Below are 17,338 nucleotides of genomic sequence, written 5' to 3' on the forward strand. Positions count from 1 at the left end.
TTCATTTATTTATTTAGATTTATTTATAACAGTATATATTGCCTTCTTGTAAAGTATCAGGGCAGTGTCCGTTTTAATGAAGTGCATTTTTCCAAATCAGAATGTGACATGTTTTTGAGAAAGGCATTTGTAAAAAAGAGGGAGGGAGGGAGGGAGGGAGGGGGAGGGAAAGAAGAAAAGAAAGAAAGTAAAACTTTCCCAGTAATAAAGACAGGTCATTGTTTCCCTTGTGGAAACAATTCTTGGACTTCAACCAAGCAAGTCCTAAATACAAACCGCAGTGTAGCAATGTCAGACACTGCAACCCCTTCTGGCGCGCTCTGCAGCGAGTGTGGTTTTGAAATGCTGTTTTGCAGCTATAGCTAGAAGGGTGATTCATCCTCCCAGCAGGGCTGTGACTTGCTTTTGCATGTTTCAGGAGGCCAGCTAGCTTTATAATGACCTAATTGCATAGAGTGCACCTCCCAGAAGGTTTCTCTGCAAACTTCTGAGCAAAGCAGCAGAGGTGTATATAAAAGAGGAAAGTCCTTTGGGGACGATGGCGATCGGCTCCCACCAGCTGTTCCTCATGGCTGCAGATTTAACAGTGGCTTCCGTCCTCTCCTTTGTCCTTTATGTGCTTGGCTGCCTTTTCCTGGCGAGCCTCTCCAGCTTGGTGATCTTCCACTTCTCCTTTGGGCTGCTGAAGAGAGCAAAGAGGAGAGCAAAGAGGAAAATCAGCCTGAAAGGGAGAGCAATCCTGAGCCTGGTTTCTCGGAGCACCATCGGAGGGATGCTTGTGAAGAGATTAGGCCAAGAGGGTTCTGGGTTGCTGGAGGTGAACCGCTCCTCAGAGGAAGAAAAGTCACCTATGCTGAAGAAGGAAAGCTCCTCAAACACCAGGGTGAGACAACTCCCAGCGGGTAAGGAAAAGAACCAGGCAGTGATGCAGACCCTTGTTGAGAGCCCACTCTCTTGGGAAGGTACTTCCTAAAGTGGCTTGGGTTGTTTATAATCTCAGGGCCTACTCAATCCCATTGATTTTATAGGACTTCTTCTAGCTGAAGGCAACAGCTTGACTGGGCCTAGCTCTCCAGAATCCTCTCTTATCCTTCTTTCTGCCTTGGGTCTTCTTTCTGCTCCACGTTAAGGTTACCAGGTTTTTTTTCCAATGAATCCGGGGACACTTTTCAACTTCAATGGATTTTGAATAGGGACTGATTTGCACATCCAAGGACTGTTCCTGGGAAACGGGGACATCTGATAACCTTACATTATGTCCTCGTTGGTGTACAGATTGAGACAGAGAATGCTATTGTGCATGAAAGCTGTACCCCATGCCATATTATGTTACGTGTGAAAAGATGTAACCCAAGGCAAGATGCATTATTATTATTATTATTATTATTATTATTATTATTATTATTATTATTTGAAATTATATACCTACTCGGGGGTCTCAGAGCGGTTCACAGAATAAAATCAATATAGGTAAAGGTAAAGCGACCCTTGACCATTAGGTCCAGTCGTGACCGACTCTGGGGTTGCGCGCTCATCTCGCATTATTGACCGAGGGAGCCGGTGTATAGCTTCCAGGTCATGTGGTCAGCATGACAAAGCCGCTTCTGGCAAACCAGAGCAGCACATGGAAATGCCGTTTACCTTCCCGCTGTAGCGGTTCCTATTTATCTACTTGCATTTTGACGTGCTTTTGAACTGCTAGGTTGGCAGGAGCTGGGACCAAGCAACGGGAGCTCACCCCGTCACAGGGATTCGAACTGCTGACCTTCTGATCAGCAAGCCCTAGGCTCAGTGATTTAACTACAGCGCCACCTGGGTCCCTTAAAATCAATATATAAAACCATAAAATACACAATAAAAATAAAAACAACCCAATAGTCCCCCCTCCAAAAAAATCCCACACCTATTAAAAGGGCATAGGATGTGCATCAGATTAACATTAAAAAGGAATGTTTTTGCCTGGCACCTAAAGGTGTATAATGATGAAGGCACCAGGAGAACTTTCCAGGGGAGAGCATTCCACAGATGGGGAGCCACTGCAGAGAAGGCCCATTCTCGTGTTGCCACCCTCTGGATCTCTTGAGGAGGCACATGAAGAAGGGCCTCAGATGATGATCTCAGGGTCTGGGTAGGTTCATATGGAAAGAGGCAGTCCTTGAGGTATTGTGGTCCTGAGCTGTGCATGAAAGTACATGGTGTCGCCACTTGGCTGAAGCTAAGCTGGTCTGGGTTTGGCCAGTCCCTCGATTGTAGGGGAGGCCACTTGAGAACCCAAATCTAGTTCCATGGTGGAATCCCTTGAGTTCCATAATGAAACCCTTTGAGCTCCCTAACAGAATCACTAGAGTTCCATGATGGGAGAAAGGTGGGATATTCATGGAGTGAAATTCAAAGATACGTTTCTACAAGTTGGTCTAAATGTCTTCTCTGTCTTACCGCAGAAACTCCCATGCCAAAGCACCACAAACAGATGCCGTTGAGCCTTGCCCTCTCAATCTACCAGGAACCAGATCCTGCAACCTCTCTATAAGCAGAGCTGAACTAGTTTTTAGGCTAGGAGATGTAGCCTACCCTCAGCCTGCAAGTTTAATTAGGCTGTACCACCCACTCTGTATGGGAAGGAGCCCAAAAAAGAGAGAGGAGGAGACAGGCAAAGAAGACCTTAAGCCTGCTCCAGGTGGACTGTCCCCTCCTACCTCCAGGCCATCTTCCACTAACTGCCCTGTAGAAAAAGGTGTCGAGAATTCAAGGGAGGCAGGGAAAGCCCACACCTGCTCCATTTGGACTGTCCTGACCTCACCATAGGGCCATTTAGAGATACTGAGACTGATGTGTTTGAGTCTAGATGTATCAATGTTTGCCTTCCGCCGGAGTGATGTCATGATGTCTAACTATTATTTTAAAGTAATGACTGAGGTTTCGAAGATTTTAATTAAAAAAAATAATGAATGTCTTGCTCTCTAATTGCATTATTTTGTACCACCCGAGGACATTAAGTAGTGAAGCATGGTTTTCAAATTGAACAAATAAATCACTAAAGATGGGGGGATGAATGCAAAGAAGACTCCAGAAGCTGCCCCGGTTGGGGTGGCAGGGCTACCTGCCATTAACTGCCCTGTGGGAAGGATCCCAGGAGAAAGAGTGTCAGGGGCTGGACTGGGGAGGAATGGTTGGGACCGCCCCCCCCTCTTCCTGCACATTCCCAAGAAGAAGAGGACAGTATAGATTTAGAACAGAAGTTTGCAGAAGATCATAGTTCAGAGGCTGCAGAGAGGAGAAGCTGGGAAATATTGAGGGAGCAGCAGGAAGAAGAAGAAGCACCAGGGGAGAGGCAGCTAACAGACTCGGTGTCTCTTGAAAGCATTCCTGACACACACACCCCGAACCAGGCATGCCTTGAAAGCAGCAGAACAGAAAACTCAGAGGCAGGAAGCACAGATCAGCCAGCACAAGGGTGACGTAGAATAGGAGGGACTGAGGGGGTGGGACTTTACTTGGAGCAATGCCATTATCTAAGAGAGACCACATTCCTTCGTCTCTTTCAGTGAATATTGAAGAAACTACAGTCATACCTTGGAAGTCAAACAGAATCTGTTCCATTCGACTTCCAAAACATTCAGAAACCAAAGTGCAGCTGCCATATGGGAAGGATCCTGATGACATGTTAGATTGGGATACTGCCTTGCATGATTTTATGAATGCATTTTAAAGTTACTTGTAAGCCTCTTTGAAGGAATTTGCACCCTGAAAGGTGGGATTCGATATGATGATATGATATGATAAACAAACAACATAATGTGGAAGCAACTTGCTCCAATGCCGGTTGCCAGGTTTATTTAAAGCCCACCCCAAACTGGGCTACAATTCGGTGATTCGGGTTCATTTGCTGGCTTCTTTCCAGGTGCCATGATCAGCACATGATGCCCAGTGTGTGTGAGTGGCCTTTATGTCATTGTGAAATGCTGCAATCTAAACAGGACAATGTAGGTGCCATCTGATAACATTGGCACCAACGTTTGAGCAGTTGAGAAACCCATGGCAGCCATGGCAGCTCTGGAATTCATAAGACCAATTTAGATCATCATTGCAGACATGAACAAAGCTGAGTTTTTAGAACCTTTGAAAAACTGGTTGTATGTATCCACCTTTAATCTTCAACTGCTTTGAGTCCCTATTTGTCAGCTGGAGAAGAGAACAGAAATCTGTTTGCTCCACGTATTTGCCGCATGACTTCTTGTCCTCCTGTTCATGTCAACGTTCCCAAATCCTGGTCCCGTTGTCATTTCAATCTCTCCTTGGCTCCTGGTTGTGGGGAATTAAAAGGCTTGGATTTTCTGAATGAGTTCTAATATTATTATTTTTAAAGTGATTAGAACGGAATGGTTTCCAGGAGTGTTCTCTGATGGATTACAGTAGGAACTGGGTCAGGACCTGCTGAGGATCAGGAAATGTAAGACAGGATCATGGACCATTTGCTGACTTTGACACAAATGTTCAGTGAGTTTGAGGAAATGAGATCAGAATCACAAACGGCACACAGCATGCTCACTTCGTAGATTAGAGCATCACACGAAAATAGTTTTTCTTACTTATGTAAGATGAGGAAAAGCATAAATACCCAAACAATTTCCAGGGGAGCTGGGAAGATGAAACTGCATATTTATAGTAGGATTAATTTTTGCATTTCAAAACGTGGTGTTTCACCAAACAGATCCTCAACAAATTTAGCATTGTTTGGGATATGAACAGAACAGTGATTTTAGTGGTGATGATGGGAAGGGATCAGTTCCAGGTTTTCAGAAAATTGAGAATTTTTATTCCAGCCACTTTTCACCTCATATCATGCTTCATCAAAACTTGTGAGAAGCTTGTTTTTAATCTTTCCAAAAGTTCTTTTTCAGAGCAGGAAAGCAAGATTACTGGTTACAGGGGAGGGCGGGGAAACCTGGAAATGCATTCTTATGAATTGCAGTGATCAAGCAATTTGTATCTGCCAGTCGAAGGACCAAAGGGGGCTGCTTCATACTGTATTTACTTGAATCTAATGCTCACCTTTTTCGGCCAAATGACGTTGCAAAAAAACAAGGTATGCATTAGATTCATTGGCACATTTACATTTGCTGGCAAATACTTTTGGGGTTTCAAGGTTCTGGAAATTGAGGCGCACATTAGATTTGATGGTGCAATTGGACCCGAGTAAATGCGGTATTTGTTCATCTAGCCCAGACATCCCCAAACTTCGGCCCTCCAGATGTTTTGGACTACAATTCCCATGATCCCTGACCACTGGTCCTCTTAGCTAGGAATCATGGGACAGTAAGAGCTGTTCGGCAGTGGAATTTGCTACCAAGGAGTGTGGTGGAGTCTCCTTCTTAGGAGGTCTTTAAGCAGAGGCTTGACAGGCATATGTCAAGAATGCTTTGATGGTGTTTCCTGCTTGGCAGGATGTTGGACTGGATGGCCCTTGTGGTCTCTTCCAACTCTATGATTCTATGATTCAGCCCAGTATTGTCTGCCCCAACCCTCCTCCAGCCTGGTGCCTTGCAGATGTTTTAAATTATAACTCCCACCGTCCCTGACCATTGCCTATGCTTCATCCAAAGCATCTGAAGGGCACCAGCTTGCAGACGGTTGGTATAACTGAAAAGCGGCAGCTCTCCATGTCTCAGGCAGCTCAAGAGGGTCTCAGGCTGAGTCTAAGGCTGTGGTGTCTGGTGCCCAATCTGGGAGCCCGGCAGTAGGTGGCGCTAGAGCTAATGCCAGGCAGAGCCATCAAATTCTAATTCCCACCCCCCATCTCCCTGCTGAATTCTACAAGGGCTAACATTGAGACTAAGGAGGAGAAAGCTGACTGGCTGGGCCACCGTAGGACTGGTTGTCTACAAAGAGGCAGGTGGAAGCTGGCTGAGGACAGGTGGAACTTAATGGGTCAGTGGTCCCTTTGCCCAAATGGGCCAGCTACCTTTTTTTTAATGGGAGAAGCCAGGAATTGAACCTAGAACCTTATGCGTGCCAAGAAGATAGGGTTGCCAGTCTCAATAGAGGACAGGACTTCTGTGCCTTTAATTGCCCTGCTCTCTTTTGAGTCTGGAAACCTTAAAGAGAAACCAGCAGACCCTTTGCTTGGAAATTAAACAAAGGGTCTGCTGGTTTCTCTTTAAGGTTTCCAGACTCAAAAGAGAACAGGGCAATGAAAGGCACAGAAGTCCTGTCCACTATTGAGTCTGGCAACCCTACAAGAAGATGATCCGCCCGTGAGCTACAGTCCATCCTATACTGTGCATTTCAGACCAGGGGAGTTTGTTTGAAGGGGGGGGGAAGATGTTTTAGAAAGAGTTGTCGTATCTTCCAAGATGTTCATTTTCCTCTACAAAAGGTTGGAGACTGTGGACAGATTGTAGCTTTTGCAGAGAGTTGCAATCAGTATTGTAATGCGATACACTTTCTTTGGCGTTGTTGGCTGTGACCTCTGTACAAACTAGTTTTGCAAGTTTCCTCGGAGTGTGTCAAAATCTCGCCCCCAGGAATGTGGCCACTGATGTTTGCAATAGAAGCGTCTACAGTTTGCTGTGACCTCGAGCAGAATCCCCGTCGCCACCTTGCATCCTGTTCGTTGCCGCTGTTAGGAGAGGGTTATATTTCTCTTGCTAATGGTCTGAGCTGATCACTTATAGAGAGTTGTTGAAAATACCACCTGTGCTGTTTGGAAATAATTGTCAGGATACAGCTGGTGAAACAAAGGTTCACCACCCACCTATAATTTCAGGTCAGATTTCCTGATGCAAATCAGACCAGGTTCAATAGCACAGACCGTCTTTTTGCACCAACTCTGTATCCGGTTGTCTTTTCAACATTCAACTTTTGAATGCCTCTTTAGCATGTCTGAGAGATGAGCTCTTCTCTATAATTCACCTCCTTCCCCCCCATTCCCTCCCCCCTTTGTTCTTTTCTGTTTGAGCATTTTCACCATGATGTTTGCACCGGCGGCATGAAAATGTATTGCCTATGCATTGACCCAGTTGCATAGCAAATCAAAGCCTTAATTTACGGGGCGGGTAGAGAGAAAGTATTCTCACTGATACTCTCTGATCATTTGGTTTTTTGACATTCGGGTTCAGGGGACTAGAGTTTGCTTGCAAAAGACTGACTGAATATATTCACCGTCAGGTAATAAAATCCTAATTTCTGCCAGCAACTTGTTGAAAAGTTTTGATGAATGAAAGACTTTGGAAGTAGTCACACATAAAACTGTCACACACTAACATCGTGTTAGTCTTTAAGGTGTGACGAATTTCTTAATGTTTGTAGTAACTGACTAACATGGGTACCCTTCTAGCACGGGTGGCGCTGTGGTCTAAACCACTGAGCCTCTTGGGCTTGCCGATCAAAAGGCCGGTGGTTCAGTCCTGCTGGGACAGTTGGAAAGCACACCACTGCAAGAAGATAAATAGGTACCGCTGTAGTGGGAAGGTAAATGGGGTTTCTATGTGCTCTAGCTTCCATCACAGTGTCCCATTTGGACTTGCTGATCGGAAGGTTGGTGGTTTGAATCCCTGTGACGGGGTGAGCTCCCATTGCTCTGTCCCAGCTCCTCCCAACCTAGCAGTTCGAAAGCATGCCAGTGCAAGTAGATAAATGGGTACCACTTTGGCAGGAAGGTAAATGGCATTTCCATGTTCTCTGGCTTCCGTCACGGTGTCCCATTGCACCAGTTCAGTCCTGCTGGCCACATAACCCATAAAGCTGTCTGTGGACAAATGCCGGCTCCCTCGGCCTGAAAGCGAGATGGGTGCCACAACCCCATAGTTGCCTTTGACTGGACTTAACCATCCAGGGATCCTTTACCTTTTTACCTTACCTTCTAGCATATACAGTAATGCCTTATACCAAGTCAGAAAAGCCACAGTGTCAATGGGCCCTCTACCACTTTCTAATTTTGATGCATTTAGGAACTGGTTCCTGCACCGACACTTGCAGGGAACAATAAATCTAATTTGGGGTAGTTCTGTGGTTAAATTACTTTGGATGATTTATGTATCTCTATATATATTTAAACGAACCCTTCAGGGGCCAGAGGGTTATTTTCACCTGCCAGCCAGGAGCTGGTTTCGATGAAGCAATGAAATGAGATACAATCCGGAGATTTTGTCGACAACTCTACAATACATTAACAGCTCCTCTATACACTCTTCTCAGCTTCACAAGGAAATTAGCATTTTCATTCTATTAAGTTTTTTGTTTTGTTTTTTTGCTACCTCCCAAGTCTATTATAGATCTGTGCAAGGTAAACTGCAGTTTCCACGATTCTTTTATTTTGGGGAGATCTTTAATGCATCACGTGGATGCCGCCAGTGACGTAAGTGAAATAGACTCACAACACATGTGAAATAGTCTATTTCACCCATGTCACTGGCTGCATCCACATGATGCATTAAAGACCTCCCCAAAATAATGAATAATGGAAACTGCAGTTTACCTTTCACAGATCTATAATTGGTCCATTAGCCCAATGAATGGCAGTGACTCTGTCTGTCTGTTCTTTTTTCTTTCTTTCTTTCTTTTCCAAATTGAAAACGCCATGGAGACTTTCTGTGTTAGAAGCATGATCTGCCACTGAGCTATGTGAGTCTTCCTTTAAAAAACTGATGTTAAGCAGTGAGAGAATGAAGCTGGATCAAGGAGGAATACTGGTGCACTAAGCCAGGACTGTCTTCAACCTTTTGCTATCTTCTACGTAGGGATTCCGGAACTGATCCAAGATGGGACATGATTCCTGCTGTTTTCATAATTGGGTCAATGCATCTTCTCTTGCCACAGCAGCACCAAATGACAACAGGCACAAGAATCCTGCCCTCTGCTGACTCGGGCAACCCTATCAAGGCATCTCTTAAATATTTATCCCACAGTCAACAGTGCCGGAGGCAACCTATCCACTCTTAGGGTTCCCAGCTCACTCCCCCTCTTCTATGAGCATTTGGTAGTATCAGAAGGGAAGCGTCCTCTTGTATTTGTAAATAGCCATTTCCAGGACTGGACTCAGGGGTCAGCATCATTTGGTACCTGTTGAGGCTGGTGCCCCAGTAGAAGGTACCCACTGCCAATCCCTGGAGTCTCCTGCCCCTGATGCTCCCCTTCCTTCCTGTGGCTGCCTGTTCACTTGCCCCATGAATACCCAACCTTGTGCCCACCAGATGCTATGGGACTCCTACTCCCATCATCCCTGGCCATTGGCCATGCTGGTAGTTGTAGTCCAACAAAATCTGGAGGGTGCTACATTGGCTTCTACCGGACCTACCTTCTATGGGTGAGGAAGCGGGGGAAAGAGAAGTCCTTTTCACATCCTTAGTCTCTCTGTCTCTTACTCTAGGAGGTGGTCCAGAGTGGGCACAGCTGCAGAGGCCAATGAACACATGGTGGCAACAGAAAAGAAGAGGAAGAGAATGCATCCCTTATGGGTTGGAGTTCTTCCCAAAACCTAGAACTGCTCTGCTTCTTCTACCTGCCATTATTATTCTTGCCACTCTTCCAGGCCTAAATACCTAGGGTGCTTTTTTTTGTTTTACTCCAGTTCCTCTGAAGTCACCCACTCAGGAAAAAGTCACCTCTCAGTCTCAAGTATTCCTACTTCATGATAGCTTTCTTCGAGGATGGGGAACCTGATGCCTCCAACTGCCATCAGCCCTAGCAAGCATGGCCAATGATGGGACTTGTAGTCAAGGAATACCTTGAGGTCCATGGTTTCCCCCATCGCTGGCCCACGTCCCTAATTCTGGAGTCGTTCCTCCAACCACTGCTCACTCAATCCTTCTGAATGACCTATACATCTGAATGAGACTACCTGGACTTTAAGATCATCTTCTAATGCCCCGCTCTTTGATCTGTTGACAACAGTTAGCAGCTTGACAGGTACCAAGAGACAGGAATTTTTCTGGGGTGGCTCTGAATTTCCTCCCATGCCTGGCTCCATCACTGTTGCTTTTTGCAAAAGAAACCTTACGGCCTTTTTTTTTAGCTGAATCCGCCTTTTGTAAATTGCTGCCCCATGTGATAACAGTTACGCTGCTCATTTTTAAGGGGAGTATAATGCGGGTTTAATTTGATGGTTTTATAGTGCATGTTGTTGCTTCTTTAGGGCATTTTGCTTGCGAGGGCAGCAGTTTAGAAATCTTTTATGAAATAAAGTATCAGTTGCCGTCCTGCCTGGAAGCTAGATATGAAACAGACCAAGTTGCGAAAGCATCCCTTCCAACAGGTGTGGGAGAGCTGTTCTCTATATCTAAAATCTGGGGTGCAGCTTTTGTCACACCTAACACGTCAACCTAACAGAAGCGCGGGGGGGGGCATAGCAACCAAGATGTGACTGCTTTGTCTCCTTAAGACAATTACAAACGCTGCTCAGATAGTGTGGATTTTTTAATTGCAGCCTGATGCTCCAACCCAGCTTTTAATTATAAATCTCTGCCCTAGAACTGGTTATTAATTGCAGTGCTCAAACGAAGATGTGAAGTTGCTGCACTAGTATTGTTGCCTCCTCAAAAGCACAGGCCCTCCCAGCAACTTTTTAGAAACCCAAACTCCTGTAGCACAGATGGAGAACATGGGGCTCTCATATCTCGTCAGTCTCCAAGTCCTCTTCAGGCCCAGCCAGCGTGGTTGGCGAGCAGAGATGATAGGAATTACAGCACAGTGACATCTAGAAAACCACATTTTCCCATCCCCTGGCCTATTGAAACAGAAGCATTTATTTATAATTGAAGGCAGCCATCTTTGCACTGCATTCATATGTCACAGAATAGGACAGCGGTGGTGAACCTATGGCACGTGTGCCATACTTGGCATGCAGAGCTCTCACTGCTGGCATGTGCGCCATTGGCCTATCTGCGCTGTTGTTGGTTTTTTCCCCATTTGTTCTCCGACTCCCCACCCCCACACGCACGCTACAGCCTGCATCCGCTGTTGAAACCCGGAACCTACCTACCTACCTACCTACCTTCCTTCCTTCCTTCCTTCCTTCCTTCCTTCCTTCCTTCCTTCCTTCCTCTTTTCTTCTTGTCCTTCCTTCCTTCCTTCCTTCCTTCCTTCCTTCCTTCCTTCCTTCCTTCCTTCCTTCCTTCATTTTTTTGCTGTTAGCCAGAGATTGTGTTTGGCAATTGGTCTGTTTTTCAATTTGCTGTGCCAGTGGCTGTTTCTGATTGGGCGTAATAGTGTTCATTTTTTAACCCTCTGGCCCTCTGGCAGACGATGATGTCGATGCTGCACGTTAGTTCCAGCGAAGGTATTATTCATCATTTATTTCTGTTCTCCTTCCCCCCCCCCAACTTTGGGATGTCCCCTCCAAAAAACAAAGCAACTTTTGCGACCCCCCCAAAAAGCTCCAAACTTTGGTCAGCAGCTCCCCCCCAAAAAACTCAGCAGCTTTTGGGAGCCCCTCCCCCCCAAAAAAACTCAACGAAAACCTCAACTACTCTGGGCACTTTGCAATAAATAAGTGGGTTTTGGTTTGCAGTTTGGGCACTCAGTCTCTAAAAGGTTCGCCACCACTGGAATAGGAGGTGAAGTGGTTTTTTTAAGTGCTTCATTTCAGAAAAGGTTTGCTAGTGTGAAATCCAGGCTACCACTTTAGAAGTTCATGGGAGACCCTGAAAACTGTTTTATTCTAAAGTTATGCAGGTATTTCTTCTAAGAAAGAACTCAAGGGGGTCCCAGGCCAGTCTCCCATCCATGTACCAACCAGACCCAAACCAGCTCAGCTTCAGCAAGGTTCCCATTGTGTGCTGCCAAACCATCCTTAGGATCAACACTCCAGTTTCATGGATTCTCTGCAACTGATAGGGGGTTTCTGTTGCCCCAGACAATAAACAGGAATGCCCTTCTTTCACAACGGTCAGCTCCCACTGTTTGGGAACCTGGCATTTTCAGCACGCTTTAACTCCTCCTTTGGGCCTTCATGCTCAACTCAGGATCCATAAAGGTCTGAACTAGACCCAGTGCATGTGGGAAGATGCGCGTTCCTATCCTTCATCATTAGAATGTGTTGACATCCCATGAATCTGAATGTTGGGAGACTCAGAACACATAAAGTGAAACTTGTTTCTACAGGACACTACAATTCTATGATTCTGTGATCTGGTAGACTATTCAAAAAAAAAATTAATGCTTTTAAGCTAACACTTGTTAACCCTGAATACTGTATATACTATACCGGGTGTTTATGGGATACAGGTGGTGCTGTGGTCCAAACCACTGAGCCTCTTGGGTTTGCCATTCAAAAGGTCAGTGCTTTGAATCCCCGCAACAGGGTGAGCTCCCGTTGTCCTGTCCCAGCTTCTGCCCACCTAGCAGTTCGAAAGCACACCAGTGCAAGTAGATAAATAGGTATCACTGCAGTGGGAAGGTAAACGACATTTCCGTGTGCTCTGGTTTCTGTCACGGTGTTCCGTTGTGAAGTGGTTTAGTCCTGCTGGCCACATGACCCGGAAAGCTGTCTGTGGACAAACGCCGGCCTGAAAGCAAGATGAGCACTGCAACCCCATAGACGCCTTTGACTGGACTGAACCGTCCAGGGGTCCTTCACCTTTACCTTTATGCTTGGCTGGGGTTAGTGGGAGCTGTGTTCAAAACATCTGGAGGGCACCAGGTTGGTGAAGGCTGATATAAAATGTCTCATCAGAGGAAGATTTTAGTTCCAGCACTGATCTCGGAGCTAACTTCATAAGCTTATTCTTCCCACCGCCACTTGAAAGGCTCGAGACAATTTCTATAGCAGAGGCGTTTAAACTGTTTACCAAACCACTGAAAACATTCTGTACTGTTTGCCATACACCAGGTTGATAAATGAACACTTACACCTACAAGCCCACGAATGCTCACCTGGGAGTAAGCGCCAACAAGCACAATGAGACTTACTGTAGTGTAAAAGTGGGTAAATATGAGCTGCAAGTCAGGCCTCTGAGCAAGTAACCAGATGGATTAAGTTAAATGGAGGATAATGAACAACCGTTCAAACAGCAAACACAATAAATAAGGGGAAAGAAACACAGCTAGTTCCATCCAGCCACTGTTCCTCCTTCACGGGCAAATAAGAACCCTCATATTTAAAGTTACGCATGAAATCTGAGGTCCCAACCAAAGAAGAATGGCAACTTAAGTTGACAGAACATGCATTGCTTGCACACTTAAGATATAGAATAAGAGAACAAGAAGAACATACGTTTAGAGAATATTGGAAAACGTTTACTGAATATATGGGAAATAACTGTGTACAGCTGAAAATGCTAGCAGCATTAAGATAAATTCAACAGTGTAAATTAATTTTGATGGATGCAATAATGGAATACTGAATGGTATAGTTTCTGTAAAATATGCAGGGATTTATGATATGTAAAACGAACCATGGAAAGTCACTGGTGTAAAAATGAGTACTTAAAATTGTAAAACAGAAATTTTTTAATAAAAATTGTATTTATAAAGTTAAGTGTGAAATCTGGCAGTGATTCCATCAGGACTTGGACTTGCCCCCAAACTCAGTAAAATAAGCACAAGGTTCCCAAATGCACCAGGCTGGCTTAGCACCTTTTATAGTACACTGAACGCTCGGGTTGTGATCATGATCCGTGCAGGAGGCATGTTCGCAACCTGTAGCGTTCGCAACCCACAGCGCCGCATCTGCTCACGTGTGGGTTGCGATTCAGCACTTCTGCACATGCGCAAAGCGTGATTTAGTGTCTCTGCGCATACGCGAGCGCCAAAACCCAGAAGTAACCCGTTTGGGTACTTCCGGAAAAGACGCAACCTACAGTGTCTGTAACCTGAGGTATGACTGTACTGTAAATGAAGTACCTACATATTACCATCTAAAGTCCCACCACCAGCAGAGGAACAGTTTGAAGTCTGTACCCAGAAGGGAATGAGTTATGTTATGATATAGTTTAAAAGTTTGCATAATCAATAATATTTTAAATTTGGCAGGGATGTCTGGAGTGCTGAAGAATCCTGCTGTCACGTTCCAGGAAGAGGAGGCAGAGACACGAAATGACTATGAAGGGACGTCATCTCCTAAGCAGAAGAATTGTATTTTGACACCTGGTAAGAGGAGAATTAAGGTTCAGCCTTATCAAATGTGGTGGGGTATACAGGGCTCATTTTAGTAGACATTTTATTCCTCCAAATGGTTGCAACTCAATCCTTTGCATGCCCCACCCCCAGACACCGGATGCAATGGTGCTTACTTCCAAGCAGTCTTATTTCTCTAGAAAAAGAGGTGCCAAAACTCACCATGAACTCACCCTTCTTCTCCTAGGATGGCAATGGCGCCCACCTGAGAGGTGCCGGAACCAGCAAGTTTCAGTTGGAAAAAAGCCATGCTTCCAAGTCACTTCCGAGGATATGGAGAGTTGTTATGAGACTCCCATTTCCCCGCGGAGTTACAATTCTCTCTCTCTCTCTCTCTCTCTCTCTCTCTCTCTCTCAAATTTATTTATTTGGTTTTTTTTTAAATTGAATTTTTTAATCACATATCCAACATGAAAACAAGATTCCAAAGAATCTCCTGGGCTCCCCTCCTCCCCATTATAGATCCTATTGTTAGTAATTTCCTCCTGCAACTTTCATAATACTGTAATCCAAATCTTTTACATCTCCATTAGGTCCAAAATTCACCATTAAACTACAAGTGATATTCCAATCCCACTAACAATGTTAGCTGTTTAGAATGGTTTTTTTAAGATAGATTATAAATTTTCCCCATTCCTTATTAAAATTTTGGTCTTCCTGATTTCTGATTCTTCCAGTCATTTATGCTATTTTGGCATAGTCCATCAACTCGATCTGCCATTCTTCTCTGGTCAGGACTTTATATTCTTTCCATCTCTGGGCTAATAGCAATCGTGCAGCCATAGACGCATACATAAATAGTCTTTTCTGCTCCTTTGGGAGTTACAATTCTCAGAGTGGTTTAGCAATCAATTGCTCTTCATGGGGAACTCTGGGAACCAGGGGTGCCAACTTGAATAAAATATTGGGGTGGGGGCAGGTAAGCCCCATCCCACATAATCGATCACATGACATGGTGCACACACACCATTTGAATAGCAATGCCCATTGATTTTGGAGGGGGGCTGGCCCCCTCAAATATTTTCTTGGGGTAGCGAAAGACCCTTCGGCCCCTAGGAGTTGGCTCCTATGATGGGAACTGTAGCTCTGTGAGGGGAGAAATGTTTAGGGCAGGCATAGGCAACCTCGACCCTCCAGGTGTTTTGGGACTAAAACTCCCATTACCCCTAGCTAACAGGACCAGTGGTCAGGGATGGTAGGAGTTGTAGTCCCAAAACATCTGGAGGGCCAAGGTTGCCTATGTCTGGTTTAGGGGAATGTGTACCACTGCGTACCCCCAGAAAAAAAGCACTGATCATAGTGCTTTAAATGTATGTGGCATATATGGCCAAAATCTTGTAGCCATTTATTGACTCAGGCTTGGTTTATTTGACATTGTCCAACACTCTCTCCTTCATGAATGGTGTCTTTCTCCATTTCTCTTTCTGCTGAATATTCACCTCTTTGGCCAAGTAAACCTAGCTGTCTTATGAAGCCTTTTGCCAGTTTTCCTTCCCACTATTCCCTACCCCCAGCCGCCCAAAACTGGGCCAAGTGTTGAGATGTATGGGAAATATGACATTATTTGCTGTCCAGGACAGTGAGGGAAATGACTGAGGTGACACACAATGCTAACCAGGGCATTACCTTAGAGCAGCCGTATGTTTTCTTCTTTTTCTCTGTTTTGCAGCTTTCTTTATTGCCCTCATTTGGCTTCCAGTGAAAATTGCGTGCCCATGTCTGAGGAAGAGAGGTTGCCTGCGGCGAGTGTGTACATTTGTGTGGGGGAAAACTACAAGATTTGCTCTGGACCTGAGTGAAAAGAATTGAAGGGAAGATGACAAAGAGTGCTTGGTCTGGGCACCGGCTTCAAACCGTCCATTTTGAAAACTATTTTTATAATTATTTTGCAGCTGTCATCATTGGCCTCCTTTGGGCTCCAGTGACCATTGTGTTCTCACGTCTGAAGAATAGAAGTACCCAGATGTTTACGGCCCTCTCGAAATCTCAAGCGTGACGGGTGAAGCTGACTAGGCATGTAACTGGTGGATCTTGCTCAGCTTATGATGTGCAGAATTTGAATGTGTGGAAACCATCTGTTGCAAAGAGGGATGAGGAGAAAATTGCCGCAGTTTGCATTTTAACCTGCAATTCCCGAAACAAAATGCAGCTCTCCTCTGAAATTCTTTTTTAAAAATATATATTAATTTTATTAGTTTTCCAAATTATAACAAATTGTTCCAAATTATTAAGATTTAATACATTTTTTTAAAAAACAAACCATAGTTTTCCTGCTCCTGTTACAATCATATATCTGTTGCTTCCTGATGTTGCCACTTCATTCTTCTTCTTTAATCACCTTCTCATCCTTCTGTTAATTTTAATCCATTTTCAAAGCTGACCTTTCTTGTTCCTTTGCAATCAGCACCTTTGTTGTTTCACAAACATATAGATATCCATTTCACACGTGTAGTCCTTCCAGCACTCTGTTCCCAAACCTGGAGTGTAGAGATAATTTATTGCCACCGTCCTTTGTCCATTCACATTCCACTCCTTTGAAAACATTCCTTCCGTTCAAGGAGTTGCTGGGCTATAAATAACTTCCCAACAAGATGCCTGCTCCACCATTTATCTCTGTCATTAAAATTCTGGGGATTATTTTCCTCAGCCTGCAGTTGAAAAACAAAGTCACATATAGTCACATATATAAACTCCTGCCAGATGTAATTACCAGTCCTCCATCTTGCCAATTTCCTCTCTCCTCCATTCCTGGTCCCAGGGCCGTCTTAAGTGCCCCTGGCGCTGTGGTGTGCCAGATCCCTCCGGCGCCCTCCCGCCCCGTTTCCCAGTGCGGTGGGCGAGTGGGTGCAGTGCGCAGCACGGCTGCCACAGGTGCTGCTGCGCAGCGGGCGGGCAGGCACAGTGCAGTTGCCGTGGGCGCAGCCGCACGGCGGACCGGCCGGCCAGCGGGCGGGCGCAGCTCGCGGCGCCCCCCCAGGCAGGCTGGCGCCGTGGTGCCCTGCGCCACCCAGCCTGGCCGTAGGGCTGGCCCTGCCTGGTCCAGTCCAAAGATGATTTGAATTGCGTCCATTTAACCTCAGTCGAAATCCACACTTCTCCAAATGTTGTGATGCTGTCCCACAGTGAAATAAATGGTGTATGAAGATGTGTATGTTAGGGGAAGGTGTGCATAAAAATGCGGCTGTGAAAACAAAATATCAAATGCATATAGGGGGAAATTGTTTTT

At 45.2% G+C, this 17,338-nt stretch overlaps 1 protein-coding gene across 5 annotated transcripts; it reads left to right on the forward strand.

Moving 5' to 3' along the window:
• The first annotated feature begins 297 nt into the window (after nucleotides 1-297).
• Nucleotides 298-16,371, forward strand: LOC118082492 (uncharacterized). 5 transcript variants are annotated; one of them, XM_035110084.3, is made up of 3 exons: nucleotides 298-902; nucleotides 13,969-14,085; nucleotides 16,005-16,371. In XM_035110084.3, exons 1-3 carry the CDS (start codon nucleotides 539-541, stop codon nucleotides 16,106-16,108), a joined length of 585 nt encoding a protein of 194 aa, XP_034965975.2. In that variant the 5' UTR covers nucleotides 298-538; the 3' UTR covers nucleotides 16,109-16,371. The 5 variants fall into 5 exon arrangements, with proteins under 5 accessions (XP_034965975.2, XP_034965974.3, XP_088521721.1 ...); XM_035110083.3 differs by having other exon boundaries at nucleotides 356-902; nucleotides 15,782-16,371; XM_088665595.1 differs by having other exon boundaries at nucleotides 395-962; nucleotides 15,782-16,371.
• The last annotated feature ends 967 nt before the right edge of the window (nucleotides 16,372-17,338 follow it).

Source organism: Zootoca vivipara, chromosome 3 (assembly GCF_965207765.1).
Source record: "Zootoca vivipara chromosome 3, rZooViv2.hap1.1, whole genome shotgun sequence".
Classification (NCBI taxonomy): domain Eukaryota; kingdom Metazoa; phylum Chordata; class Lepidosauria; order Squamata; family Lacertidae; genus Zootoca; species Zootoca vivipara.